This window comes from Eretmochelys imbricata, chromosome 6 (assembly GCF_965152235.1).
Source record: "Eretmochelys imbricata isolate rEreImb1 chromosome 6, rEreImb1.hap1, whole genome shotgun sequence".
In the NCBI taxonomy this organism is placed as follows: Eukaryota; Metazoa; Chordata; order Testudines; family Cheloniidae; genus Eretmochelys; species Eretmochelys imbricata.
The window spans coordinates 104,288,117-104,315,970 of record NC_135577.1 but is presented as its reverse complement, the minus strand read 5'-3'; the positions used below and the strand labels follow the sequence as shown (position 1 = coordinate 104,315,970).

General features: G+C 41.0%; 1 protein-coding gene across 1 annotated transcript in view; it reads left to right on the top strand.

The window, feature by feature from the left end:
• PRIMA1 (proline rich membrane anchor 1) overlaps window positions 1-24,573 on the top strand; it is a 78,347-nt gene extending 53,774 nt beyond the window's left edge. The window contains exon 4 of the mRNA XM_077820413.1: window positions 24,477-24,573. Within this exon, the coding sequence (XP_077676539.1) occupies window positions 24,477-24,573 (97 nt within the window). The remainder of the gene's footprint in view (window positions 1-24,476) is intronic.
• The last annotated feature ends 3,281 nt before the right edge of the window (window positions 24,574-27,854 follow it).

Genomic DNA, 27,854 nt, shown 5'->3' with positions numbered 1-27,854 from the left:
GAAACTGAAAAAAAAATCAGTTTTCAGGTGTGTGGGTGGTGGGTTTTTTTGAGAAAAACAGAAGTTTTCTGCAGAAAGAAGATACTTTTGTGAGATATTTCATTTAGTCAGAAACCCAATCTTCCATCAAAAACAGATGGAAAATCAGCCCAAGTACAGACATCTCAGTGTTGGAACGTTGTACAAGTTTTAAGAGCATCCACAAAAACCTATCCAGCAGATCAGGATAGGAAATGAAGAATAACGTAACAACTTGCAGCCAAAGGGAGGATTCAGGGGGCAGAATGGATTGTTCTGTAGCTAACTTACTTTATTAGTGAGTATACAGAAATCAACTTTTCTTTTTATAGTTTAGCCAAAACCTGTATATTTATCAATTTCAAGGACTTTTAAAACTTCCAGTTTAAATAGCTGAACTGTTTTAAAATGAGAATTTGCAGAGGACTGGATGGCTAATGGAATTGATAATTGGTAAAAAGTTTTGCATCGTTCTAACCCAACCTCAATAGATTAAAAGTTATTAGGTCTCTCATGACTGCTCAGTGGCTTCATTTGAAAAGCATTGGTGGTCTCAGTCCAATTTTAGTGGATAAGGTGTCCGTGTCACACAAACACCCATTTAATTGGGCTAGATAATGCTAAATATTCTGTGAATGATTACTGGCAGAAACGCTGCGGTTGTAAAATACACTCAAGGCAGAAGCAACTCCCCAATTCTACATTCACCAAGCAAGGGATCTCTCTTCAGAGCAGTTATCTCTTGGTGGATGGGAGGGTATAGAAAAGATGTTCACGGAACTGAAGGCTTAGCTACACTTACAGTGCTGTTCTGGTGCAGCCACACCTCTGTAGTGCTTAGTGAAGATGCTACCTACGTCAACTGTAGAGCTTCTCCATCAGCGTAGGTACTCCACCTCCCCGAGAGGCAATAGCTATGTCAACGGGAGAAGCCCTCCCATCAACATAACACTATCTACACCGGGAGTTAGGTCAGTATAACTGCATCACTCAGGGATGACATACCCACACCCCTGAGCGACATAGTTATACTGACATAAGTTGGTAGTGTAGACCAAGCCTGAGTTCAGAGCTGCTGCATGCCTCCAGAAGTCAGTGGAAAGCCTATGGTGCATCTTGTTGCAGGAAGATCTGACAGGTGTTTTCATTTCTCTGAGCCAAATGCTAGTTTAGCTGCTGAGTCTTATGTTAATGATCACATTATTGACAAACACTAAGCTGAGAACTGCTCAAAGGGGAGATGAAGGTCTATAAAAGGGAAGCTCATTAACCGAAATTGGGTATTTTTCAGAGTAACTAGAGCATTTGTCATCTGTAATGAATCCTTTCAGTAAAAATTATGTTGAATGGATGACCTAGAACTGTTGGCAATATTCCCCAATAGTTGTTGCCTTGATCCTTTTTCAGGAATATTTATTGGTAAGCCCTAGGAAATGAGAGAAAATATGAGCTGAAGAAGAGCTCTGTGGCGCTCGAAAGCTTGTCCCTTCCACCAACAGAAGTTGGTCCAATAAAAGATATTACTTTCAACATGCAGACTCATCTGTTATGATTGAACAGCTTGTTTTTTGGAAAGTCTGAGAAATCCCCAACTGTATTTCCTGTTCCTGTTTCAGTTACTCTCATCTGTCCAGAGAAAGATAGGAGAAACACAATATTTTTGGGTACGCAAAAGGAATTTAAGGGAATGAACCTAGGTGGCCCTCTGAGGCAGGTTCCATTCTAATATGTTCTCTGTTCCTAGCAGTGTCTTTTCAGCCCTTAGTAACACTTTGTAAATGTGCTTTGTCTTGGTCTTTGTGTTATGAAAAACATGCTACTTGCCTTTCAAAACCTGCTAGTCCCTCCAAGCCTTCCTCCTCACTATATATCATTATTCATCTTCCATTACTCTTCACTTGGCACCTTCTTCAACATCACAGCCTACACCTGGAACTGAAGCCCACTTCTTGTGCACCAACCAGTCTCATTCCCATACACACCTGTCTTCAGGAAGCCTTCCAACAGTAGTGCAGCATGGCTTCCTTTCTCATTTGACCAATGTATCCTATATTTCTGTGGCTAAATTAGATTGTGAATTCATTGGGGTATGAACCTGCTCTCTTCAGATAGAGGCACAGAAGTCAGAACCACTCAAGTTCCAATCCTTGCTCTGACACTGACTTTCTCTGTAGGCTTGGGTGAGCCGTCGGCTCTCTGAGTTGAACGGGAGTAGCTGTGCAGTGGATGCACTGCAGCCAGGCACACGGGGAGAAGTTACCCTAAGCAGCGCATGTCGGTGTGACCCTCGTTATGGGCTTCCCTCCTCATGCCAGTTCAGGCAACTAGAGCCTGTACTAGCACTAAGAGAGAGCATGGCCTTTGTTCCCTGTCACAGCTGATCCCTCTACAGTTAAGTTGGGAAGAGCAGAGGCTCCTTGTACTGCTTCTCCTTGTGCACTCGGACTGGGACTAGGAACAATCTGGCCTTTAACATCTCAATTTCCTCATCTGTAGAACAGGCATAAGAAAATTTACCTACTTCCCAGGGGTGTCATGGGGATGCATTACCTGATGCTTATTAAAGTATTTGAAGGGTACAAGTGTCAAGTATTATTATCATTTCATATGTTCTTTAAAATCTTGCACATGCTTATGGCACTCTAGCATTCCTAGATTGTTAGCTCTTTGGGAGACGGGTCATGTCTTCATGTTTGTACAACACCAGGAAGAGTAGAATCTTGGTCCTGATTGGGGCATCTAGGTATTACGGCAATATAAATATGGACTACTACTACTATTAAACACTAATAAGTCTTACCATTGTAAGGGCAACAGACGCCTGTCGTCAGCAGGGAGGACTGAACCGGGGACCTCTGGAGCTTAGTGCATAAGCCTCTACAGCATGAGCTAAAAGCCAGCTTCCTGTTAGCTAAGGCTGTACAGCAGACTCATTTAACTCTCTCTCTTTCTAAGTGGTCTCAGTGCCACTAGATGGGACAGAACACCACACCCAGGAGGTGTGTGGGTTACAACATCACCATATGTTCCTTGTTTTGTGCAATTAACACAAAATTAAAAAATTCTAGCTAGCCCATCAGTTACAGGTTAAAAAAAGAAAAGTCCACATAAAAAACATCCACAGCAATTTAACCTCTGATTCCTTAATAAAAAAGCCTATCTGGCATGAGATCAGTCGCCACAGTGCTGCCCAATATGAATTAAAAATACAGATTTATATTTCTCTCAAAGTGTGAAAAAGGGAAAAGTCAGTGGCAGACCCACAAGTGTCGCAGTGCCAGTGGACATTGTTCCAAGTAATCTTACTGCAAGAACCTTCTGGAATCTTGGGTTTACATTTGGTTGGGCCCACAAGTGAAGTGAGTTGTACAGCCTTCACCATCAATGGTTGCTATGTCGTGTTTGTCTGTACCATGCAGTTTGACATGGTTAGCAGTATTGGTGCTAAGAGGAAGCTGAGCAATGAAATAACAGGAGTCAGATGGGTCTCAGGTGCAGTAAGAGTTAAAAGTTATATGCAGGAAAGCTTGGACAGAGATTTATTTGCACAGCGCTTGGTTCTACTGTATTAGTCCCTCACTTTCATAAGAATCATATTTAAAGCAGAAAAAAGAAGAAAAATCCTGTTGTATTGCGACTTAAATCTCATTTGGTAGTTTCAAAGGGCCAGATTCAATCAAACTCAGCCTGGTGTCTGCATGTGTTTGAGAGGAGAAGTGGGGGAGTGACCATTCTCCGTGCAGCAGTAACTCAACAACATTTTTACTGAATATGGATCAAAACTGCATCTTTTGGTTTTGTTTATTTTTAATGCTGGAAGTTCATGAGAGCATCAGTTTTAACTTTTTAATTCACAACATACAATACAGTGTATTAGTGCTTTTCATGTGAAAACTTATTGCCAGAGCCAAATCTGCACGTTGCTGTCTCACTCTCTTGGCTTCCGTTAAAATCAGTGGAGTTACACCGGTGTAAACTTGACGTAACAGAGATTGTAATCAGTTCCTCTGTTTTCATTTCCATATGTGATCTAATGGCAAAATCTATCAATCAGCTTTAATGCTTAGAACACCACCGAGATGTGCCAGATAAATTATATGCTTAGAAGGACATATATGCGACAGATTTCCAAAGGGGCCTCAAAACAGCCTCAAAAATTGTGAGTGCAGATTGGATTTCTTGCACAGAGTTTTTCACAACCTAGTTGTGCACCTGAAAAATTTATATTTGTGCATGCAAATAATATCTGTGCATGCAAATTATGATGTTCAACACCTAATGACTGGCTGTCAGTACGCTATCTGTATATGCACGTATTGTTGGCATGCACTGAGCACCACTGATGTGTCGTGCTTGTAATGCGGTTATATATTTTGTGGCAGCACCGTCATATTTTGGACAGAAAGGACACCTCAGGAATGTTATGTTGCTATTAGTTTCTTTTTATATTCTTGGTGATAGAGCGGTAGATATTTTGTTTAATGAAGGATATTTATCATCTGAAATTATTCAATGGCACATGAAAATTATTTAAGAACTGGCCAAATTTAAGGACTGGCCCTCACATACCAAGAGCAGCCATAACCTGTAACATCTTTCATCCAGGAATTTCTAAAAAATGTACAGAACACTAGTTAGAACTCAGAACAATACATGTAATAGATGTTATTCTATGCGTTTTGCTGATGGGGAAACTGAGGCACAGAGCGTTTAAGAGACTAGCTAGTCACACAGCCAGTTATTATTAGTAATGTATTATAATAGCTGTACCAGCATATCTGAGAAAATGAACAGTTCAAATTCAAAAACATTTGTAGTTATTTTTCTAGTATGTCTCTGGGAAGTCCTGTAACTCTTTCCCTTTTCCTTGAATGGGTGCATCCTGTTTAGTAAATGCAGATGAGCCAAGAAAAATCAGTGAATAGCTTAGCATGCAGGGAGAGGGACAATGGACATTTGACCCTCCTGGTATTACTCTAATTGCTGGTTGAACTCAAGATATTCAATGTGAGCTTGTTGTCTAAGCAGTACTATGTGGCCCACATCCTCAGTTGGTGTAAATCAATGTAACTTCAATGAACCCAGTGGAACTATGCCCATTTAAATCATCTGAGGATCTTGTTGAGTCTTAAGATCATTTCTACGTTCCCTTGCAATGTAAGCACCTAGCCCATAGTACAACAGAAAGATTGCGGGGGGAAAGGGGAAATAGACAAGTAAGGAGGATTAAATATTGTTTGGTAAGTAAATAGATGAGATGAGGGAGGGAGGGTGATGCATTACATAATCCTATTCTGTAACTCACTAGTATGGCATTGTCTCACTATAAGAGGACTAAGATATTTATATAAATTTTTTTAAAAGTACTGTTGACTTCTTATGTAAAGTTAAGAGACAGCAGCTGTCTCCTGAGACATGAAGGGAATAGCCAACCTGAACATCCCAAGTCTCTGTGCCATTGGATGCTCCCGGTATTGGACTTTCTAGAAGATGTTTCAGATTATTTTTCTGCATGTGAAAAGTCTGTATTAAAAATCTACAGCACAACCTCACTCTCTGAGATGACCTTTCAGCAGCCCATTTTGCCCAGGGAAGTGACTTCTCGGGTCTGCTGGATTTGTGGTAGGATGAATAACTCTGATCTCAATTGTATATCAAAGGGTTTGCGGACAAAAAATACTCTTGCTAAGTCAGCAGGAAAAAGCAGGCCCATGTTGGTTAACAAATTCACATAACAGCTGTTGTGCTCATTCTTGTAACTTTGCTAAGCTACAACAGTTACATATACTCTCCATAGCACGGGGAAAGATACTGTAAATACTTACATATGCATTTCCTTAAATAACTGGCACATTCACCTTCAAATCATATTCTAATATAGGAAAACACTATGTTGAAATAAAGTGACTGGTCAGATTTAAACTGACAAACAAGAAAATTCATAAATTAGGTATTCCAGAGGGTCTAATATCCAACATATGACATTTAATACCTTACATGCTGCAGTACCCAGGCCTAACAGGGTGGCTTCAGGATGTACTAAATAATCAAGGGAACCTTGAATTGCCTTTCTACATTTAGCTAAATGAACCAGTGGTACTCAAAGGAAAAGCACGGCTTATTATGGGTTGGACTGAGTAAATGACATAGACTGGAGGCAGAATGTATTCTAAAGTGCAATGGAAAAATATGTATCATCTATTAGAATAGCTTTTAGTAGGTTGATGAGAGGGTTACAATTAATCAACAATGTGGCCAATGCAGGAATATCATTAGTCAAGCTGTGGAAAAAGCTCAAGCTAACTCATCTAGCTAGAAGACTGGGACATAGGACTGTGATGATGGAGATTGTACAAACAGAAGACAAACCCTTTATGAAAGCAGTTTCAATGTACTCTGCCACCCAGAACCCCATTTCCAGGACCCAAAACTAGGTCCCTCCAACATGGAAGGGAGTCAGCCCATAGAAAATACAGTTCGTCAGGGAGTAATGCTTTGACTCAGAGATGGATTTGGAAGGAAAAGGGAGTGGAAAAGGAATTTGGAAGGATTTGGAAGTGGCCAGAAAATTAAAAAACCAGTAAGTGCTAGAAAACATATTATAGCCTGAGTACCTCAGGGTTTTCCACACAAAGTTCATCTATAATTTTATGGGCATCATAAATGGATTGGCTGAGTGCTCTGCCATCTTTATTCACAGCAAAAAGGACAAGGCATGTGTTGCTTGGCTTGTATTTCTAAGCACTTCACTATGGATTTAGTCTCCTCTTGCGCCTGGGAGTGAGGTTTGTGGCGGACCCACTGATCACATACTAAATATTCTGAACAACTGGACAACAGTCTTACTCTCGGCTTGAAACCTCATGCAGTGTCATTTTTACCTGTGAAGAAATGTGAGAAAGACAAGGTAATTTTGGTAATATCTTTTATTGGACCAACTTCTACTGGCAGAAGGGACAAGCTTTCAAGCTACTCAGAGCTCTTCCCCGGGTCACTTCTTGTTGTGTTATTTCATTTTGACCAAAATTTACTGAACCTGAATTTAACCAAATTGAATTAAAATTGAGTATTGTCTAAAAAGAAAATTATCCTTACTTCCAGCAATCCATGAAATTTGGCTATTAAAACACGTCGGACCCACATCTTTGCTAAGCTAACCTACGTTTATCATATTTCACATGTAGACACATTAATTCCACTGTGAATAAGAGTGGCAGAATCCAACCCTTAATTTACATAAAAGCTGTGTGTGAGGGGGTCTGGATATCTCAGGGCATTGGGTAATGGTATAAATACTTCTTAGCTCTTAACTTTTAAGTTCAGGTCCAGCCTGTGGGCTCTACTGTGCAATGACTTCCATGGGATTACTTGCGAGAGTAAGTGTTGCATAACTGAGCACTAAAGGCTTAATCCAAATCCTACTGGACTCCATGAGACCCATTCTATTGACTTCAGTGGCACAACGGGGTGTTAGTCTGCACGTACTGAGAGTTGGTACCATCTGATGGCTGTTTAATGGTCTATGTGACATGAGTTTGAGTCCCAGTGGATAAGTGACTGTCTCATCAAAAATCACTGCTACCACTTGTTAGCAGTTTCATTGGACAGATTAAGGATTGAATAGGCATAGGAAATGAAAAATCCTTTCACCCCTACAGATGGTAGAGTTTGAAGCACATCAGCAGTCCTGTGTGGGAAAGTTGGCTCTGCTGCTGCCCACACAGTATTTGTTCTGTGGATCAGCACTGGACTCTGTCCTCCAGGACTGTCAGTCTGGAACTTGTATAAACACTGCATTTCTGCACAGCTGTAAAGGGGGCGGGGGGAGTAGGTTCCATCTTCTATTTGTCTCCTTTAAGATTACACAAATTTACACAAACATCCGGTTGAGGAGAAAGAGTGCTGCCATAAAAAGGAAAATGTCACTTTGTTTCCCCATAACCCAGAATGACAGCAAATTACAGAAAGCCTTTCCCGTTTTTTGTAACATCAGAGGAATGCCCCACATATCGCACAATTGATTTTCCATTAAAATGTTGTTCAGTTGTTGACTTCTAATTTACAGCGTATTGACTGAGAAGCCAATAGAAATCTATAGACCATTATGGTCAGTTCTGTGGCTCATTAACTTTGTGCCATTAGCACTAAAGAATATGACATTTTTCACTGTACTGTGCAGTTGTACATTAGATGAGAATACAGGCATGTGCAGAACGCTGTGTCCACCCAGCATCCTTATAAAAAATGCTGCAGGACTCGATGGTACTTGGACCAAATGCAGAAGGACCAATACTGCAAGATGAGGATGTGATGCTCAATTTATGCTAGTTCTATGCTGGTGTAATTATGTTGGCTTCACTGGAATCACAGTAGATTCCACTTATTATGAATGCCGCAGTTGCCAGCAAAAAGTTGCTATTATCCAGCAGCTGCCGATAAGCAGAAGGCAGGTTTGTGGGGCTGCAGCCAGGGAAGGAAGTGCTGGGACATGGCTTCTCTGCACCTCACAAACCTGCCTGCAGTCAGGGCAGCAGTGGGGAGTGGGGCCGCAGCCCAGATGCCAGGGCTTTTCACAGGGAGGGGAGGCTGTGGGAAGGGGGGCAGTAGGGACTGGGAGCCTGCGAAGCTGCCTGGTACTGCTCCCTACAAGCTGGGAGGGGAGACTGTGGGTGGGGCAGCAGTGAGAAGAGGTACCGTGCGGCTCCGGGAGCACCCTTGCTTGCCATGGAAAGCCCTGGCATCCCACCTGCAGCCCTGACCGCAGCCTCCCTTCCCAGCCGGCGGAGTTGGGATGCCAGCTGGGGCTCCCCAGTGAGGCGGTGATATGAGCCACCAGACCCTTACCTCCTGTGTGGTCCCCAGGTGCAGAAAATTTGCAGAGCTGCATCAATAGCAGGAAGCGCTGCCAAGCACTTACATTCCAGCGCGTCCTTCTCTGGCTGAAGCCCTGCAAACTTGCCTGCAGCCGCGGCCTTTTTTCTAAACAAAAGTTTTCAATAAGCCACATGCCGATGCCAATATCAAAATCCCATGAACATTCAGGACAATGGGATGGGATTGGGTCCATGCAAAACGTTGCTATTAATTGGAAGCTGTTAATATCAGGGTTGCTATTAAGTGGTATCCACTGTATTCCCAGTTTGCACCACTGTAGTTAAGTGGAGACTCGGGATCATAGTAATGTTTTGAGGATAATAGGGAGTGTTGCCAACTCTCATAATTTTACCTAGGGACCACAAATGGTGTTTCTCCAGGAGTCATGTTAATATATGAGAATAGGGTCTTTCTTTTTTTTTTTTTTTAAAGTAAGTTTGTAGCCCTCATGATTGTGGAGAAACCTTGATATCATGACATGAGTGTACCCTAAAGACTCCAAAATCAGAAGGCAAATAAGACCCCAGTATCTTATTTTTGTAATAATCTCGTTTTTAAGCCAATCTCAGGCGTTTTGAGGCCCCAATGATTTTTGAACACTTGGGGTTGAGAGTACTGGCACAGTTGAGCACTCAGCACTGTTTGTAGGAAGAGCCAAGATGGTGTTTAGCCTGATCTTTCCCTGATCCTGGATTCAGTCCAGTCCCTGGTATAATTACAGCAGATTCAGAGCTACTCTTCATTACAGGCAGGATCCTGCTCCAGCAGTCAATGATCATTGAGGTGCTGGGATATTCTAGACATACTTTCTTTCTCCCAGGAATACTCCTTGAGATGGGAAGAGCATGACACAGAATGACCACTTTGGTTTTCCACCACCCAGGGATTCCCCTTACACAGAGGAATCTTGAGAGAGCCACTTAAGCTGGTTTAATAGCTGGGTTTTTTTGCCACTGAAGAGGTACAGAACATCTGGAATGAAGCCACTGGGGCCTGATTTCTCAAGGGCCTGAGCAACTGCAGCTCCCACTGATTTCAACTGAAGATGTGGATGCTTAGAAGGTCTGAAAATCAGGACCACGCTGTGGAATACCATGGGCCTGAATTTCCTCTCAGTGATGCTGCTTTTACATCTGCGCAGGTCTATTAACTACAGTCAGGTCCTGTGCTTTTTACAAGGGCAGGAATAGAGTCATATTTGCAAGGACACTAGGATCCTCTTAATTTACACATATCCCAGTTTAAACCAAAATGTGCTGATAAAGACCCCAATGGCATTGTTTAGAGATAGTCCCTAGTAATGGGTGGTATGGAGCCATACTGCCCCACGGGGAACACAGCCTCTGCAGGTCTGCTATTACATCCCTTTATAGGATCAACTTACTTTACTCCCCCCCTACGCTGCTGACTGGTTATACTGGCCAGTGCATAAGGTGTGTGAAGCCAGAGTGTCACCTCACGCCCACTGTTCCTTTGAGAGCACCAAGAGAAAAGGAGCCCATGTGATTCCCCAAGCACAAAGGCTGCAGTTCTGCCTGGCCATTATATGGGTTGTGGAATTACGATGATTTGGAACCCACAACAACCATCAAATTGTACAGTAGGTACCTACGTAGCCACATGATCTTATTTTTGTTACCCCATCTTCCTTCCCCTCTACAGTATGTACTGCTAACTGTTTTACAGTGTTACAGTGTATTGCTAACAGCTGATAGCGATCCTGGAGAAGACGAGTAGACATGCTGTATTGGCAGAGTTGCGATGGAGGGAGCTTAAGTATGCTAACATTTGCTGTGATTCTCCATACACTTATATCAGTTTTAGACTAGTATCACTCCACTGAGTTACATATATTTATTCCCGATTTACATTGGTATATTCAACTGGAGAATCAGCTCCATTTTGAATGGCTCTGAAGAGTATTAAATGGCCATGTCAAAAAGCATTTGTGGAGCTTCACTGTCCTTATATCACACAACAGCCACACTTCACGCTAAATCCCTGTGATGTGGTAAAGTGCTAACAAAAGGAGTAAAGACTCTGGAACCAACTGTGTGTTAGCCAGAAAAAGGCAAGAATGGGGAAAAGGTCATTTCCCATTCTGGGCCTTTGCAATAAACTAATCATGTGAAGTGGCTCTGATAGTGAAATAATGGAGTTCCCCTCTTTGATGTCTGCTTTTTGAGGCAGCGGTATGAAGGATGGCCATTTTCTTAGGGAACAATAACAAAAAGCTAAGCCCAGTTTGCTGTTCATTTGCTGTGACATGAAGAACCCTGTGCCCCTCCCCAGTTGTATCTATTCTAACAGCATCATGATTGAGTGCAACCAAATTCTTCCACACACATTGTCTACTATGCTTGTCTATAAACATTTTAAGTGGGTTTTGTGCTGTTGAAAAATGCTGGTCTGAAATCCCTTAAAGACTGAAGCTCTCTCCAACCAGAGAAACAACATGGCAGATTATAAATTCTTTGGGGCCACGACTGTTTTTGTTATGTGTTAGTACAGTGCTTAGCACACTGGAGCTCCTACATGCTACACTATACAAATAATTAATAATAATAATAATAATAATGGGCATTGGAACTGCAGGGTTCACCACATTACCCCCGGCCAAAGTGTTTTACTCCTGATCTGAAAGAACCAACTCTGTATGTGAGATGGAAGCAAAACCTCCGTGTTTATTCAGTCCTCTGCCTCTCTGCTCAGCTGGGTCTCTAAGTAGAGAGAAAAGATTTGAGGTAGATGTATAAGCACTGAAAAGGCAACTCATTTATACAGACCCCCAAACAACTGCCAGACTGCCAGCCCCAAACTCTTGATACCCACCTGGGCTGGATTCAGACCAGTAACCTAGAAGTTCACAGATTGTCTAGCTGTTAATCCTTTGAACTCCCCATAACCTTTCTACACTACAGGCTACATTTTGCACCCAGTCACAGTGATGTAAATCCTCAGTTACACCACTGGCTCCAAAGGAGTTACTTCAGATTTACACCAGACTAGGTGAGAGCAGGCTCTAGATTCATGGGCCCAGTTCTCTTCCTATACTGATGTAAATGAGAAGTAACTCATTTATATCAGACTGCCTAGGGAGGTTGTGGAAGCTCCTTCACTGGAGGTTTTCAAAAGGAGGCTGGATAGCCAGTTGTCTTGGATGGTTTAGATACAACAAATTCTGCATCTTGGCAAGGGGTTAGACTAGATGACCCTTACGGGTCCCTTCTAACCCTATGGTTCTATGATTCTAACTCCATGGAAGTCAATGGAGTTCCACTGTTGTAAAGCTGGTGTAAGAGTGAGTTTGCTCCCAAAATGCCAAGTATTCCTCCTGGTCAGAAAGGCTGAGTTATTTAACAAGCTTAAATTTTCTCCTTCCATGTTTTTGTTTTTAGTTTCCTTGCAGATTGGCACTGGTTTGTACTAAATCCTTCCTGAAGAAAACTATTGACTTCAGAGGGAATTTTTGCTTGAAGAAGGACTGAGTAAACCCTGAATAAGGGCTTCAGGATTTCGGCCGTTGTCATAGCATTGCCATCAGTCCTGAATGGCCATGGGGATATAGAAGGAGTCTGCCCCTGTAGACAGCACTGGGATGGCAGCAACTGGGGAAGGCAGAGTGCTATACTTTTTAAGATACAGTAAGGTCTGATCCTTAGCTCAATCCTAACTGAGATTGTGGAATGCAGCACAGGCATAGTGCTTCCAGCATAGGCAGGCATAGTGCTTCCAGACAATGCCATTTGGTCACTGTACTTTGTTCCCATTCCCAGCACAACTGTGATCCTTGAGGTATCAGTTAGTTCTGTATTTCTGAGAGATCTAGGCCTCTGGATGCACATATGTAACTCCCATGGCATTCCATTGCCCACTGAGAAGGGACCAGGGCCTGGGAAACATAGGCAATAAGCTAATTGATGTGTTTGGTCCATAAAGAGGAGCAAAGCTCCGGAACTTAAATACTAATGACTATTTTCTGTACAGAGTGACCACAATTCCCTGTAGTTTCCACCCTTGCAAAAATAAAAATAAATCACCTTTTTGAAAAAGAAAAGAACAACAAAGTGCTTATAAATAGCCTTTACTGTGCTTACTTTCACTGAGCAGAAAAAGCCCGTTCTCCGAGCTTGTACAACCCACATTTTCATGTGCCCCACCCACATAAATCCAAGAAATGAGCAAAGCACCAATTAATACTGGTAAGTTGTAATGGTCTGTGTAAAGCTTATTTTTCAGATGTAATTAGTAAATGTTTGTAAAGCTCTTTGAAGATGAAAAGCACTGTATAATTACTAAATAATAAATAACAGTAGCCATTGTTCAATCTATACCACGGGAGGGAAGGGGCTGAAAATGTTACAGGAACAGAATGAGAAGGGTTCTCATTTTTGACTTCTAGCCACATTTTTGCACTTGCACTGTAACGCATAATGTAATGGAGTTTCCATATTACTGACACGTAGGGCAAAACTGTCAGTACCTTCAAGTTGGCTTGTGTGTGTATGTGCACCTATTGTTGTGCATACAACTGATTGCACCCACAAAACCGACATTTGCCTGCAGAGATCAGGGAGTCAGGAACCTGCTATGGTTGTGTGAGTATGTGTAACAGGGTGGTCTGCCCTTCAAGGGGCAGGAAGTCTGGGGCCAGCCATCCCTGTTCAGTTATCAGCCCCAGCTAAGAAGGGGTAAGGTGATCCCTATTAAGGGGTACAAGAGCCCAGTGAGCAGAGCTGCAGGAGAGAGATAGGTTCCAGCAGGATACCCTGGAGCAAGGCTGGTGTGTCCTCATTCCAGCACTGAGATAAGCAAGGGGAAAAGCCTCTGGGAGTTGTAGAACAAGATTGGCAGAGGAACTGCTTTTATTTTGATGTTTCGCCTAAGTTTTATATTTGAAGAATCAAACCGTGTCCAGCAACAGGCTTGGGCATGGCAGTGAGACCTTCCTGGGCTCGGGGATACTGGCCACTAGTCTTGCCTGGTCCAAAACAGTGAGTACACACAATCAGAATCTGGGGTTGGGCTTGTTTTCTCATAAAGCCTCTTCCACCACTACATGCACACCATGGCTCCGACTTTAGTGAGCCCAGCTGTCAATGCTGCCTCCAGTATTGCAGATGAAACACCAAATTTGTGCTTGTCGACCCCATGGGATCTCGCACATGGGGAACACCAAAAACTCTTTTCTGCTACCTGTTCAACATGTATGCAAGACCATTGGGGAGATGGTGCCTTCAGTATGCAGACGTCAGTCATCTCTATTTCGTAAGATCCAGATGGTGCAGTTGAGTGATTCATCCAATGTCTGGCTGAGATTAGGGGTCGGATGAGACCTAGGTAGCTGATACTCAGCTTCAGTAAGACTGAGGTTAAGATGCTACAGGGAGTTTTCTTCACTACATTCCTGCTCCAGTCAGACTTGCCACAAGCTATGTTGCACCAGCATGAATGAAAACCATCATCACTAATTAATAGTTGAAGAAACTGACAGAGTAAAGGATTTGAGAAAGAAGGATGAGCTTGTGGTTAAGGCACTGCACTGAGACACAGGAGATTTGGGTTGAATTCTTTGCTTTACCACACGTATCCTATCTACCCTGGGGCAAGTACCTTAATCTCTCGGTCCCTTCTTTGTTAAATTTGGGACACTTTCCCGCATTCTTGGTCTGTCTTGTCTATTTGAATTGTCTATTTGAATTGATAGATTGTTCAGGTGCTACCATACAGTGATAATAATGACTTGCCCATGGTCACATCAGAAGTCTCTAGCAGAGCTGGGAATAGAATCCAAGTATCCTGTGCCCTAGTCACAAGATCATCTTTCTTCCCAGTGATGAGTGGTGGTTTTGCCCAGCCTTTTCCAAAAAGATAAATAAAATTGCAATGTGGGATCCCTTTAGATTTCAGTGTTGTTTGTGAAGCTTATGTTTCATTTCTGTTCCAGAGAGGCTGCCCTTCCTTAGGCACATAATGTAGCATAATTCACTGCTCAAGCTTATTTCATTCAGATTCCCTTAGTAGAGACTTCTGATTTTTTTATTTAGTGACTTTTTACCATGTGGAATGGTCAACAAACAGAGTTCATTTTTTAGCTTAGGCCCATTCAGTTAGTCTCTACTGTCATAAAAATCTATCAAAGATGTGTTCTTCACCGAAAACAACTGAGGTATAATGCTGTATATCAAATCTCTCTAGTCAGAAATTCCTTTCTGAGTTCTCTTTAGAGGGGCTTTTTTTTAATTAGGAGGTGAAAGGAGTGGGATCGGATTAGGTTGGGTTGCTATGAGTATTTTTGTAATGAAATTGGCTTTATTAAGTAATCCAGTATTATGATAATGCCTCCTTTCTTTCTAAAGGCTGGTATCCTGTGGACAGTAAGCAAGGAACAGAAGTTAAATCACTAGTTTTAAAGGGAGAATACTTAGTGGTAGTAGGGAATATGATTGAATTATCTCTGGCTGGCTGGTCGAGATTGTGCTGTCACACCACACTACATTCTGATCAACTCCATTGAAGTCTGTGGAGTTACTCTGGATTTACAATGGAGTGAGAATAAGATCCCCATCCCTTTAATTTATTTTAGGTTTCAGAATGTTATTTGTAATTTAAACAGGCCAGAACTTCCCTTCAGGCACACCCATTGATTTCAGTGGACTGGACTAGGTAGATCTGTAAAGGAAGAGCTTAGACAATCACATTTTATACTCTCTGACACCTTTGAACACAAGGTCAGGGAACTTGTAAATGCTGATGAACAGCTGAAGAGCAGCTCAGCTCAGCTAAGAGTATTTTGTTCCCTGAGAGAGCCTCTGGGTGCATATTCAGTCTTTGCACAGGAAGGGGAGATTTGGCCACTTCTGAAGAGTGTGATGCCTCCAAAAGTGGAAATAGCCCAGAAGCCTTCAGGGCCTGCTAAAATTTACCCAAGAAATTGGCCATCTAAGAACATCCTTCAGAGAGGGCAGAGGTCAGTGTGAAATGCTGGCGATTTGAAAATGTGTGAAGGCTCTAGGGTTCAAACAGAGTAGAACAGAATAAGAGAAATAAGACAGGTGGGGCCTAATCCAAAACCCATTGATACCAACGTGACTTGCAATGGTATGAAAATGTGTTTCCTCACAGCCTAATAGAATAGGGGCATGCAATTCTGAAGGTCCTCAGAACCTCAATTTTACAAACATCAATCTTACGAACAATCAGTTATATGAAACATTTTAGGAGGGAACAAAATGTCACATAGGAAAAGTGATGGCGAAGAACAAGTCAACATCCTTTCACATTCTGATGTCTTTGATGCATTAGAAATTGATTTGCCATGGTTTGAGCAAAAATTAAGTGATGCAGTGTACCATACTGTAATTTATGCATCCTACCTATCATCATTATGAGATATTCAGTTTTATGAATTCCTTCATCCCCAATTAGTTTGTAAAATGGGGGTGTTACTGTACACTGTAAAATTGAGATGAGAATCAGTGTAAATATTACCTACAAACTATCTGCTGGAATATACCGCATATACAAATTTTGGTAATAGATTTTTACTAGTTAGGGTGAGAATGTGATCATCTTCCTTAAGATTGCATTGATGGAACTGATTCTCCTCTTACACCAGTGTAACTCTACTGACTTTAGTAAAGTCACTCCTGATTTCCACTGATATTACACCAGAGGATCAGGCCAAATGTATCGTCATTAATGACTCAAGTGTGGTGACGTCTGAAATCAGATTTAAACAAGATAAAATTTATAAAATTATAAACAAATTCTCTTACACACAAAGACCCCTTTTCCCTATTCTGGCAGTTTAAAGGTGCTTTAAAGTGGGTGTATATTACTTTTATGCCCATTTGAAAGCCCCTTTTACACTGCCAGAGTGTGTAAAGGGGCCTTAATGTAAGTAACTCAGAACTCAAGCCACATGGTCCAAAACAGAATGTAGCTGAAATGTACACCCATCTAAATCATACAGGTAATGTCATAGAATCATAGAAGTTGTAGGACTGGAAAGGAGCTCAGTAGGTCATCTAGTCCAGTCCCCTACACTCTAGGCAGGACTATGTAATAACTAGACCATTCTTGACAGGTGTGAGTCTAACCAGCTGTTTAAAATCTCCAGTTATGGAGTTTCCACAAGCTCCCTAGGCAATTTGTTCCAGTTCTTAACTACCCGGCGAGTTAGGAAGTTTTTCTTAATGTCCAACCTAAACCTCCCTTGCTGCAATTGACGCCCATTGCTTCTTGTCCTATCCTCAGAGGTTAACAAGAACAACTTTTCTAACTCCTCCTTGTAACAACCTTGTATGTACTTGAAAACTGTTCTCATGTCCCCCTCAGTCTTCTCTTCTCCAGACTAAACAAAGCCATTTTTTTCAATCTTTCCTCATAGATCATCCATTTTTTTTTCTATTTTCATTCTAATTTGAGAGTAAACTAACAGGGTGATATATTGCAATGATAAATACTGGGACAACAACATTATTTTTTAGGTACAGAATCCTAAATCTCTAGAACATCTTGGCTTGCCTAATTGGGCAAGTGAACTGCTTGGAATATGTACAAAAGCCTTGGGAAATTCAGAAGATTGGGCATTGACAAAAAATTGAACAGTACTGAGCGTGCTTCTGAAACTTGCACAGCTGCAGGTACTTTTTATGGCAATTGTAGAGCATTTTCTTTGAAAGTGGGAGGTGATAAAGCCGGTAACCACTTCCTAAGCGTAATTAATAGTATGACTGTTACACCTTAAGACCTCAGTTGTTGATCTGTGGGTGCATATTGCTGACACCTAAGTGGTCATTAACTATAACATTTAATAAAAAGACGTTAGTGTTTCATAAAATCTCCTTCACACTTGGCTCGATTTCTCTCCAAAGACCTTCACAAAGTCTGCAGTTTCATGTAACACAACCCTGTGTATATACAGTGCAGTATTTTTACATGGTGGAACTGTTCATGTTCCAGCATTTTACAAATGCTGCATTAGTGGAAGACTTGTGTGTGTGCATCTGTCTCACTAACGTATAATTCTCTGCATGAAACACCCTATCCCCTTGCCACATCTACCTAATCACAAGTTTTTGGCATAAGACCTAGTATAACACCTCCAGGATTGTTCTACAGAGCCTGAAGCATTGAAGATGTCTTAGAGTCACCAGAGAGGTGGTAAAATTATAGTACATCTGCCCTTCTCATTCCTTGGCATCAGCTGCTCCGAAGAGAAACTCCCTGTAATGCCAGTGAATGCCTGAAGCCCCAAGATCAAGACATATATTGTAAAAGAAATTCCAGCAGCACAGATGAAATCTGACTTCCCAAAGCTTTCTAAGCTACCAAACATACAAATAAGAGAGCCAAATCCTGAAGTGAATGAGATAATTTACCGAGAATCATGGTGGATTCTCCATCTCTGGCAATATTTAAATGGGTATTGGATTTGTCTTTTTAGAAAAAGATATGCTCTATTACAAAAGGAGTTAGTTGTGGGAGGGTCCCTGGCCTGTGTTATATTGGAGGTCAGACTAGATTATCACACTGGTCCCTTCTGGCCTTGGAATCTATGAAGTTCTCAATAAAAGTAAGGTATGGGCTTTTGTGTATCAACACTGCCCTCCACTGGAAGGAAGTTCAAACCAGCTCTAATATATGTGGCGGTTTTCCTCTAGTGGCTGGAGGCCTAAAAAGCAAGTAAGTAAAAAGACCATACCTTCCAGTGTTACTCCACAGTCCCAGGTTTCCATATCATGGCCCAAGAATTTCTAAAATATCCTGGGTTTTTTTTAATTTCTTCAATCAGAATGTTCAGATTTTTTTATAATCTACAAATGAATGATAGTACTGATATAAAATGTTTTGTGCAGCCTCTTTTACGCTCATCACATAGCAAGTGTGTGTTTCACACTAACCATTATTCAAGGCCTAAGCTCACACATTGCAATATGAGTGTGGTGAGTTAGTGAGCCAGCCAAGTCAGTGCAAACCTCCTGCTCTAGCCCCTGGGGGTGTGGGGGAGATAGAGAGCAGGTACTTGCCAGTTCTCTGTCATCAGAAGCATAGAGAGAAAGTGCAGTGTGGATGCAGAAGCTGAGGTCAGTCTTTTTTGGATCTGCTCTTTTGCTCCAGATGGAGCTTTCTGACTCCCATGAAACTGATCAAAAGAAGAAGCCAGAATGCTGATCACTTGAGTATTTAATAATTTTGAAAAATGTTGCCAGAAAAGTGTCTTTTTTTAAAAAAAAAATTGAAATATGGTTGCCCTACATGTACATCCTAATATTACTACAGCTGGCACAAATTCCTTTAGCTGTAATGGAAGAGATCTGAGATTTTTGCAGCTAAAGGTTCTAGGTTTTACTGTTGTCACAGAAAATAACTGTCTTTGGTCAGTAAAGTTCTTTCATCAGCTGGTCCTGTAATTCACAGGGCATTTTTATGATTTTATGAAAATTCACTTCTCACCATCAGTCATTATCAGTTCATGCACATTGGATGATTGCTTTCACATCCAGCACTCAAACTGTTTGTCTTTGTTGAAATTTAGATGGCTTCTCTTTTGTTTTCTTTAAACTTATTATAAATGTACAGGTCACTGATATGAAATGAGAGAGATTGTCCAATAAAAGTAACATAATTAACTAATAGTATAATACTTATTCCTCCGTTCCTGTCCTGCTTCTGCTAAATCAGGATTTTTTAAAGCAGGCCCATAACAAAACTGTCAGCTTCTCTAGACTTGCAGCATAGCAGTCAAAGTAGTGAATGCTTTTATTTTGCATAATTCCTATGAAAGTCATTTTTTTTCTCTCTCTCTAGATCCAGGCAGGAAGTTTTAATTCTTTGAAGTGCTTGTATATAAATGATCATTTAATTTCCTGATACTGTCTCTTTCCTTACTTTTCCATTTGATGCCTGACAGGTAACACAGAGATTCTGATGAGAAGGTGGAGACACATTCCTTAAAGAAAGAAAGAAATGTATAACTAGGAACAAAGGAGAAACAGACAACCCAGAATTACGATTTCCAATTCTAGTTTATATGGGCTACCTGTAGAACCGTTCTCTTCATGCTTGTATTTATCTACTCCATTTTCTTCCCCCTATGGCATATCATTTTATTTAAAGAGGCCTGGCAAAAATTACAAATTATAGACTTGATTCTTTCCTTTATATCAATGTCTGTCGCTAGTATCTTCATTGAAGTTAGCAGCTCCACCCTAAAATTGCTGTGAGGAGAATTAAGTCCAATGCACATTACAGTGTTATTTACAGGTTTCAGAGTAACAGCCGTGTTAGTCTGTATTCGCAAAAAGAAAAGGAGTACTTGTGGCACCTTAGAGTCTAACCAATTTATTTGAGCATGAGCTTTCGTGAGCTACAGCTCACTTCATCGGATGCATACCGTGGAAACTGCAGCAGACTTTATATATACACAGAGAATATGAAACAATACCTCCTCCCACCCCACTGTCCTGCTGGTAATAGCTTATCTAAAGTGATCATCAGGTTAGGCCATTTCCAGCACAAATCCAGGTTTTCTCACCCTCCACCCCCCCACACACAAATTCACTCTCCTGCTGGTGATAGCCCATCCAAAGTGACAACTCTTTTGTCACTTTGGATGGGCTATCACCAGCAGGAGAGTGAATTTGTGTGGGGGGGTGGAGGGTGAGAAAACCTGGATTTGTGCTGGAAATGGCCTAACCTGATGATCACTTTAGATAAGCTATTACCAGCAGGACAGTGGGGTGGGAGGAGGTATTGTTTCATATTCTCTGTGTATATATAAAGTCTGCTGCAGTTTCCACGGTATGCATCCGATGAAGTGAGCTGTAGCTCACGAAAGCTCATGCGCAAATAAATTGGTTAGTCTCTAAGGTGCCACAAGTACTCCTTTTCTTTTTGTGTTATTTACAACACCTTTATTGTTAGTATTGAAAGAAAATGAAAAATCATATGTACTTTTCACTAGTGGGGCTGTTTGCTTACTTTTTCCATTCCATTCACTTCACTTTGGCCATTGATAGCAGACTGGTTTGGGAGTCTATAGACTTCACTGTTTACTTGCTATGTGTTAGCACAGTGCTCATCTATACTTGGTTTTCTAACACTGCAGAGGAATGTTCAATCCCTTGCCCTTCTCTCCTCATGGCAGCAGTTTTCATTAAGGTCCTGATCCTCGACTTCGCTCTGCCCCCTTTGTACAGCACCAACAGCACAAAGGGCATGGTGCTGACAGTTTGGGATTCCACTGGCAAGGGAAAGCCTTGCCAGGTTTACTCCACCAGTTCCTGGCCCAAAGCCCACATGGGGGTTCAAATATGCTTTTCTTCAGCTATCCTGGGCTAACAGAACAGACCCTAAATGGGTCATTATTGAGGTTGCTTGAATTTGTTATATGGCCTGAAGTCACCCCCCAGCTGCCTCCAGGGCTGAGTGGAGGGGTGGAAGCAAGGTAGCAGAAAGCCACTTATGCTGGCTCTTACTTTTATCCACATCTCTCAAAAAAAGGGGAAAAAAAAAGAGAGAGAGAATATTTCTATTCATATTAAATAGTTTTTTAAGCAACCATATTTTGGAATTGTGACACACTGAAATACTACTGCATTTTTTTTTTACTCCTGTATGCTGAACTCAATAGAAATAAAACCTGCTTTCACATCACAGAGGCCCTGAAAACTCCATTTTTGTGGTTCTACAGTAAAAAAATTTTTTTGAAGTATTAGGGAAATATTGAATTTTAGAGCCTGACCCTTGTAGCTGCTATGAATTCCAGACATAGAGCCTCTTCAGCACTGGGCCTGAAGGTGCTTCAATGTACAGAGAATTCAGGCAGCTGAGCATCTCACAAGTTTGGGCCCTAAATTTGTAAATTAATTACATGTTGCTATTCTGAACTAAACTTTTATTCCCATTTCTAGGTGGTCCCATCCTCTTGAAGTTTTAATAAACCTACTTGTGGCAAATATTGCAAGGCATGATAATCTCTTGTTTAAATTAATAATCCACTGATCCTTTATTCTTTTTGTCCAGGAGGTCTTACACACCCATTCAAAACCATGTCACAACGAGATAAATAGGGCCAGACTATCCACTGTATAAAATCAAGATAGCTCTGCTGAAGACAGTGAGTGGAGCTATGCCAAATGCACACCAGCTGAGGATCTGGCCTAAGGGGTTTTGTAAACCAGGCAAACTATTTTCACTGGTTAGCTAAGATCAAGTGTCCCAAATGCTTTTCCTTTAAGAAATTTGCTGAAGAAAGAACATAAAAATACCACTTGCATTGCATTGTTGTGGCTGCATTTCAGTGTTGCAGAGAGCTAGCACAGAAGAGGATGTATATTTATCTGACAAACATGATTTACCATTCAATGTTAAGCTTTTATTTAACATTAGATTCTATAAACATGTGAAGTGTATCCATTAAATGGCTGTTCTGATGCTCTCTTAATTTTAGGATATATGCACATTAAAGCAGACGTGGTGGAGAGGTTATTATGGACTCTGACTTTGAAGCATCATTGCACGCATGTACTGGGAGCCATAGTCACCTGCTTTAAGCTATGCGGAGCTGCATGTACATTTTATTTGACACTGTTCCCTATGATGAGTACACTGATCGATTTGCTACACATCAACGTTGTGTGTGTAGTAAATTGCACTTTAAAAGAGATGCAAACCACTTGTTAGAGAACCTTCTGTTTCTCCTGCCAGTGAGTGAGTATCATGGGTGTGAAAAGTTCCCCACTTACACCCTCACTAATTCTGGAGCACCTACCCCGTGAAAAGTAGTACTGAGGTGGCAGTGTGTAAATAATAGTGCTATAGCACAGGGATACTCAGACCTCTGTGATTCAAGAGCTAAATTAGCAATCAACATTACCCAAAAGACCCACAGTAGTGTGAATTCACGGTTTCAGTTACTATTTTTAAATATTATTCTCACAACAAAATGACTGACCAAGTATTATTTTATCAACTACAATTGTATACAAGCCTCAAATTGCTATATCATTGATATTCAATAATATAGCTAATTATTGAATGTTAACTAATGTTAACCCTAAAGCAGTCATGAGGGAAAATAGGATGCCATCACAGGAGAAAGCCATCATGACTTTGATGCCATCCCATTCCATTATTTTCAAGCTCTTAGAAACACGTTTAAGTGTGTATTAGGGCTAGTCATCAAGTGTCTCTGTGGACCTCTCTGTTCAACTGATGTTGGAGAGGTCTCACCCACTGGAAGGTAGGTCTTTCTGAATTTCCCATTGAAAGTTTTAAGATAGATAGGCCAGCTCTATATAGGCTTCACACTTAAAAAAATAAGGAAGAGCGGGGATAGTGAACATGAGATGGTAGTGAAGGAGATCAGAAAGCAAAAAGGGAGGAAGAGAGAAATAGGGAGGTGATGGTGCAAAACCATCTCAAAACAATACCAGATACTTTAATGGTATATTATGTTTGCTCCTCTAGTCTTCTTGGCCATACAACACAAGTAGAAGTGCCTTAAGCTAAAAGCCAACATCTTTATGAAAACCACTAGTGCTTTTGCCCTTGCTGTATGATGTACCTTTAACATTCATATTTACATGAAGGGTATACCACTTGGGAGGAGAGGATTCGTGGGGGAGGTAGGATGCCTCACAGATGGTTATCCTACATGATGGAAAATGTTCAGATATGAAACTTGTGCTCAAGTCTATCTCTGCAGGGACCCTCTGAAAGACAGAACAGTGATGCGTTTCCTTTGTGGTTGTTTCAGTTACTTATTGGTAGAGATTTCTACCCCTGCAGCACATTTCTGGAAGTGCGCCACTACCAGAGCTGAAGGTTGTAGACTGTTACCAGCTAATGACAGTGGTAAAAAGAATGGCAGGTTCAACTGTGAGCCTGACCAGACGGAACGGCTCACAGTATGCACAACTTTTCACCTTCAAGTCGCTGGTTCAAATCTAACCCATTTAGTTACCAACTGAAAACTGCCACATTATGACTGTTCAGTGGGTTATGTTAAATGAGTTGAAACTCAGTTCCTCATGGACCTGTTTCTCCATCATCACAGTTTGCATTACTTGGTGCTTTCAAGAGAGAGGCCAAGGATTGAACAAGCATGGAGACAGAGCTACTTTCTCAACCCAAGATGCACTCTCTCCAGGACAAATTTGAAGCACTGTGGTGGCGGGGGTTTGAGAAAACTTGCAATGCCCCTGCCCAGGATGTATCTGCTTGCTAGCTAAATCATGAATTCTTTTCCCAAAGGCTGTCTTTCCAGCAAGCAAATTCGCTCACATAGTTAAATACTGATTGGGACTGAAAAGCCAAAGAGCCTATGATATAACATAAGTAACTGAATCAACACGTTCTAGGGTGAGCAGAAGATTGGAGGAAAACAATTTCTGATTTGACCTATATTCAGAAAGGGGTAAAATGAAACATTTTGTTGTCTAGAAAACATTCTAATTATTAGCCTAGGACATTTCTGAAATGTCCTTGTTTTCAGTCTATATTCATAATGAAGATGTTTCTCTGTCCTTTCTTCTCCCCTTCCCCATTTATCCTTGAACTTGTGATCACGCAAGGAAACCACTGAGAAAAGAAGAGAATGGAACCAGTCGAGCTGAATATGCAATGACGTCCTCCCAGAACAACAAAACAGTTGATAATGCAGTGGTATAATCTCCAGGACCCCCACAAGACATGGGAGGTGTTAAACTTTAAAAGCACACACACAAAGTATGCAAGGTGGGTGAAATAAGGAAATGAAAGAAGCTCTGTGGCCATGGACTTCATTTCAGGAACAGTGCACGTATCAGTTATTCAGAGAAGAAAAGCAGACTGCTCTTCAGCCTTGCTGATTGTCAAAGGGAAGATAAACTTGCCAATCAGGGCTACCCAGAAAAAAAGACCTCACAAAGGCATAATCACTGCATGCCACATCTGTTGAAAGCAACATCATGATGCCTCCAGCTTCTGTTCCCCCCCCCTTTTATTTTTGATTATCCACAAAGAGCTGCTTAAATTGGGTCCTTTGATGTGAAGGTGATATGTCAGAGTGGCAGCAATTTATTATAAATGGGTCTGAGATTCAGAGGGTGGAAGTCTTCACCTGCGTGCTTCTCCAGCTTGTGCAGTGTTTTCTTTTACAAGCTAGAAGCTTCATAGTCTCAATTAACTATTATTTTGTTATTAGAAGGAAAGGGTTTTCCGTTAATCCACCGAGCAACCAAAAATTGCATGAACTTGTGAGTTAACCCAGGAAATACAGCTGCAGTCTGGTGACTATGCAATTTCCATGGCTGAAGACTTTTCAAACAAAAGAAGTCAAAGTATGATAATTGGCAGTTAGCATAGCTTATTAAAGATAAGATAATATTAAAAGGTGCTTTGAACACAGTTACTTCATAATCAGCCTCTATTTTCCCCAACATATCCTTTATCTCCTAGCTTTAAACAAGTTCTAAATTTCTCCTCCTCTGTGAAGTTCTGCACATTTACTATATTTGCATCACACAGAACCATCAGAGAATCCCTCTAGAAAGGATTTTGTTTACAGTTTGGAGTGAATATTTGGGCTTGATCATGTTGAAAGGACTAGCAGCACTGGAAACTGAAGTCCTCCTTATCTATCCGCTGATCAACTGCTGGGGCAGAAAACAAGTGTCATTTCCTGAAGGTTTCGCATTTCCTGAGCTGGCCCACCAAGGACTTTGTAGGCCTGACTTAGAGGACTATTTACTAGTGACTAGTAAATCGGTGTGCCCCTGTTAGCTCAGTCCTCTGCATTTCCTGAGTAGAGACTGCCAATTGTGCCAAATTCTATGTGATAGCTTTGTGTTGTACCTTTTTGTGACATGGATTGCAGATTATTAAAAGTGAAGCTGAATCCATCAGACTCATTTCACTTAGGATCTCAGGTTAGACTTAATCAGTAATCACCTAGGGTAAAGGCCAGTGTTTTGTCTACAGTATTGCCCACCCCGACCTTCTGACATAGGATGTTTGGAAATATTATTTTTGTCATTCAATTGGTATGTCTCCATTTATCACTGTGCTGAAAGTATCAATGCAGTGAAAAGAAAGTTATACCACACTCCGGCTTCTCGTCTTGCTGTCAAAGCTTCAATAATACTTTGTCTCTGTGTCTTTGAAAAACTCAAAACAAGCCATTGCAGTCTCATTGAATAAAGTAACTGCACGTTGGCATTAAAATATGTCAGTACTGAAACATGTTGATATTTTTAGTTTTACATAAGGATGGGCCTGAGCTGCAAAACTTGGATCTGGATTTCGAACACCCCATTGTTTGAGGCTTTTCCATGTCTCATGGTTTCGGGGACGCTGTGAAATTTGGATTCTGAAGCCCTTCCCCAGTAAAGTTCCAGGGTACTCAGGTCAAGAATTTTGTTTCAGACCCATCTCTAGTTTTCTATTACCTACTGAATGGATAGGGTATATGTAAATATATGTATCCTTTCACTGACGAAACAAAACGCTGCTATATACCGTTGCTGAGGAATCTATGGAGTTATGTGATTATTTTTTCAGCCTGTCATCCCTATATAGCAATTTAGGTACATGAATATTATTTTTTAAATGTCAAGTCTTTCTTGAGGTGGAGTGAATGCAAATGCAAAAGTGAAAAGAAATAAGTAATCCTTCACCCCAAGAATATGATCATATATTTCCCTGCTGTATTTATATTGTATGCTTGCATAAAATACACTGATATATTTTTAGGTGGAAACAACAATAACAGAATTTACAATTTGAATCTATGGTCCCAAATATTCATTGCCTAAGGCAATCACCCCCGAAGTACTATAATAAAAACATGTTACTGTCTTTCCAGGGTTTCTCAATGCATAAGAATATTTGGTGTAGTTAATTATGTTTTGTCTTTTTAATTTTTTTAAAAAAATTTCATATAACTGTGCCATAGTTTGAGACTGGTTGCATGCATAGCTGACAGTATATAGTATGATCATGGTCCAGACTCCCCATTAGCACCTTATCTTAATGCTCGCTGATTTTCTTTATTTCCTAGTAAAGCTTTAAAGACATGCTCTGTAAGGCCAAGATTAAAAAAGGGGTTTGCAGATCACTACGTCTATTAAAATGTATGTTTTTGCAAAAAATCTAAGCACAGGCCATATGGGCTTAATCCTAATCTCATTGATTTCAATGGAAAGAGAATCTGACCCATGACCTAAAATACAATCAAAATTTAACCCATGCTCCCTAAATTATTTATAGTGGAATGTGTGACCTGAACAGTGAACACAAAATGGAGAGGCAGCATGTTTCAATGGAAAGAGCACTGGACAGGGACTCTGGAGACCTGGGTTTTATTGTCAGTTGTGCTGCGGACCTGCAGTGTAATTTTTGGCAAGTCACTTTGCCTCTCTGTGCCTCAGTTTCCCCCGGGGGAATAATGGTACTTGCTTTCCTTACGACAGTGTCTTGAGATATATAATGACAAGCACTGTATAGGAGCTAAGTAGTAGCCAGATTTGTGGACAGTTTCAATGAGCATACTAAGGCCCATGAATTGTAAATTGTTGTTCACCATAATATTGATCCGTTATTGCTGAATGTGCACCTCAATGCATTTAAAAAGCAAACACATCTAAAATTCTTTCATTGGTTGCTGGCCAAATTAGGACAGCAACAGTTAAAATAAACAATTTCTCCTCTCTGCTTTACCAAAGAGACTTTACTCTGAACATTCACGGATCTTGCTTTTGGAATAGGTAGAAAATTCTGCAGGGATAATTCTGCTTTTAGAGTCCTGACTTTCCCACCTGCAGTCGAATACATTGCCACAAAATGTAAGGGGATCTTGAGAGGGGCACTGGGAGAAATATACTGGAAGTGGATTCCAATCTTCAGAAAAGAGAGGCCAGTGAGGTGATGCCTTGGGGGACAACTTCTGAAGCTTTCTGATGAGTTCAGGGTTT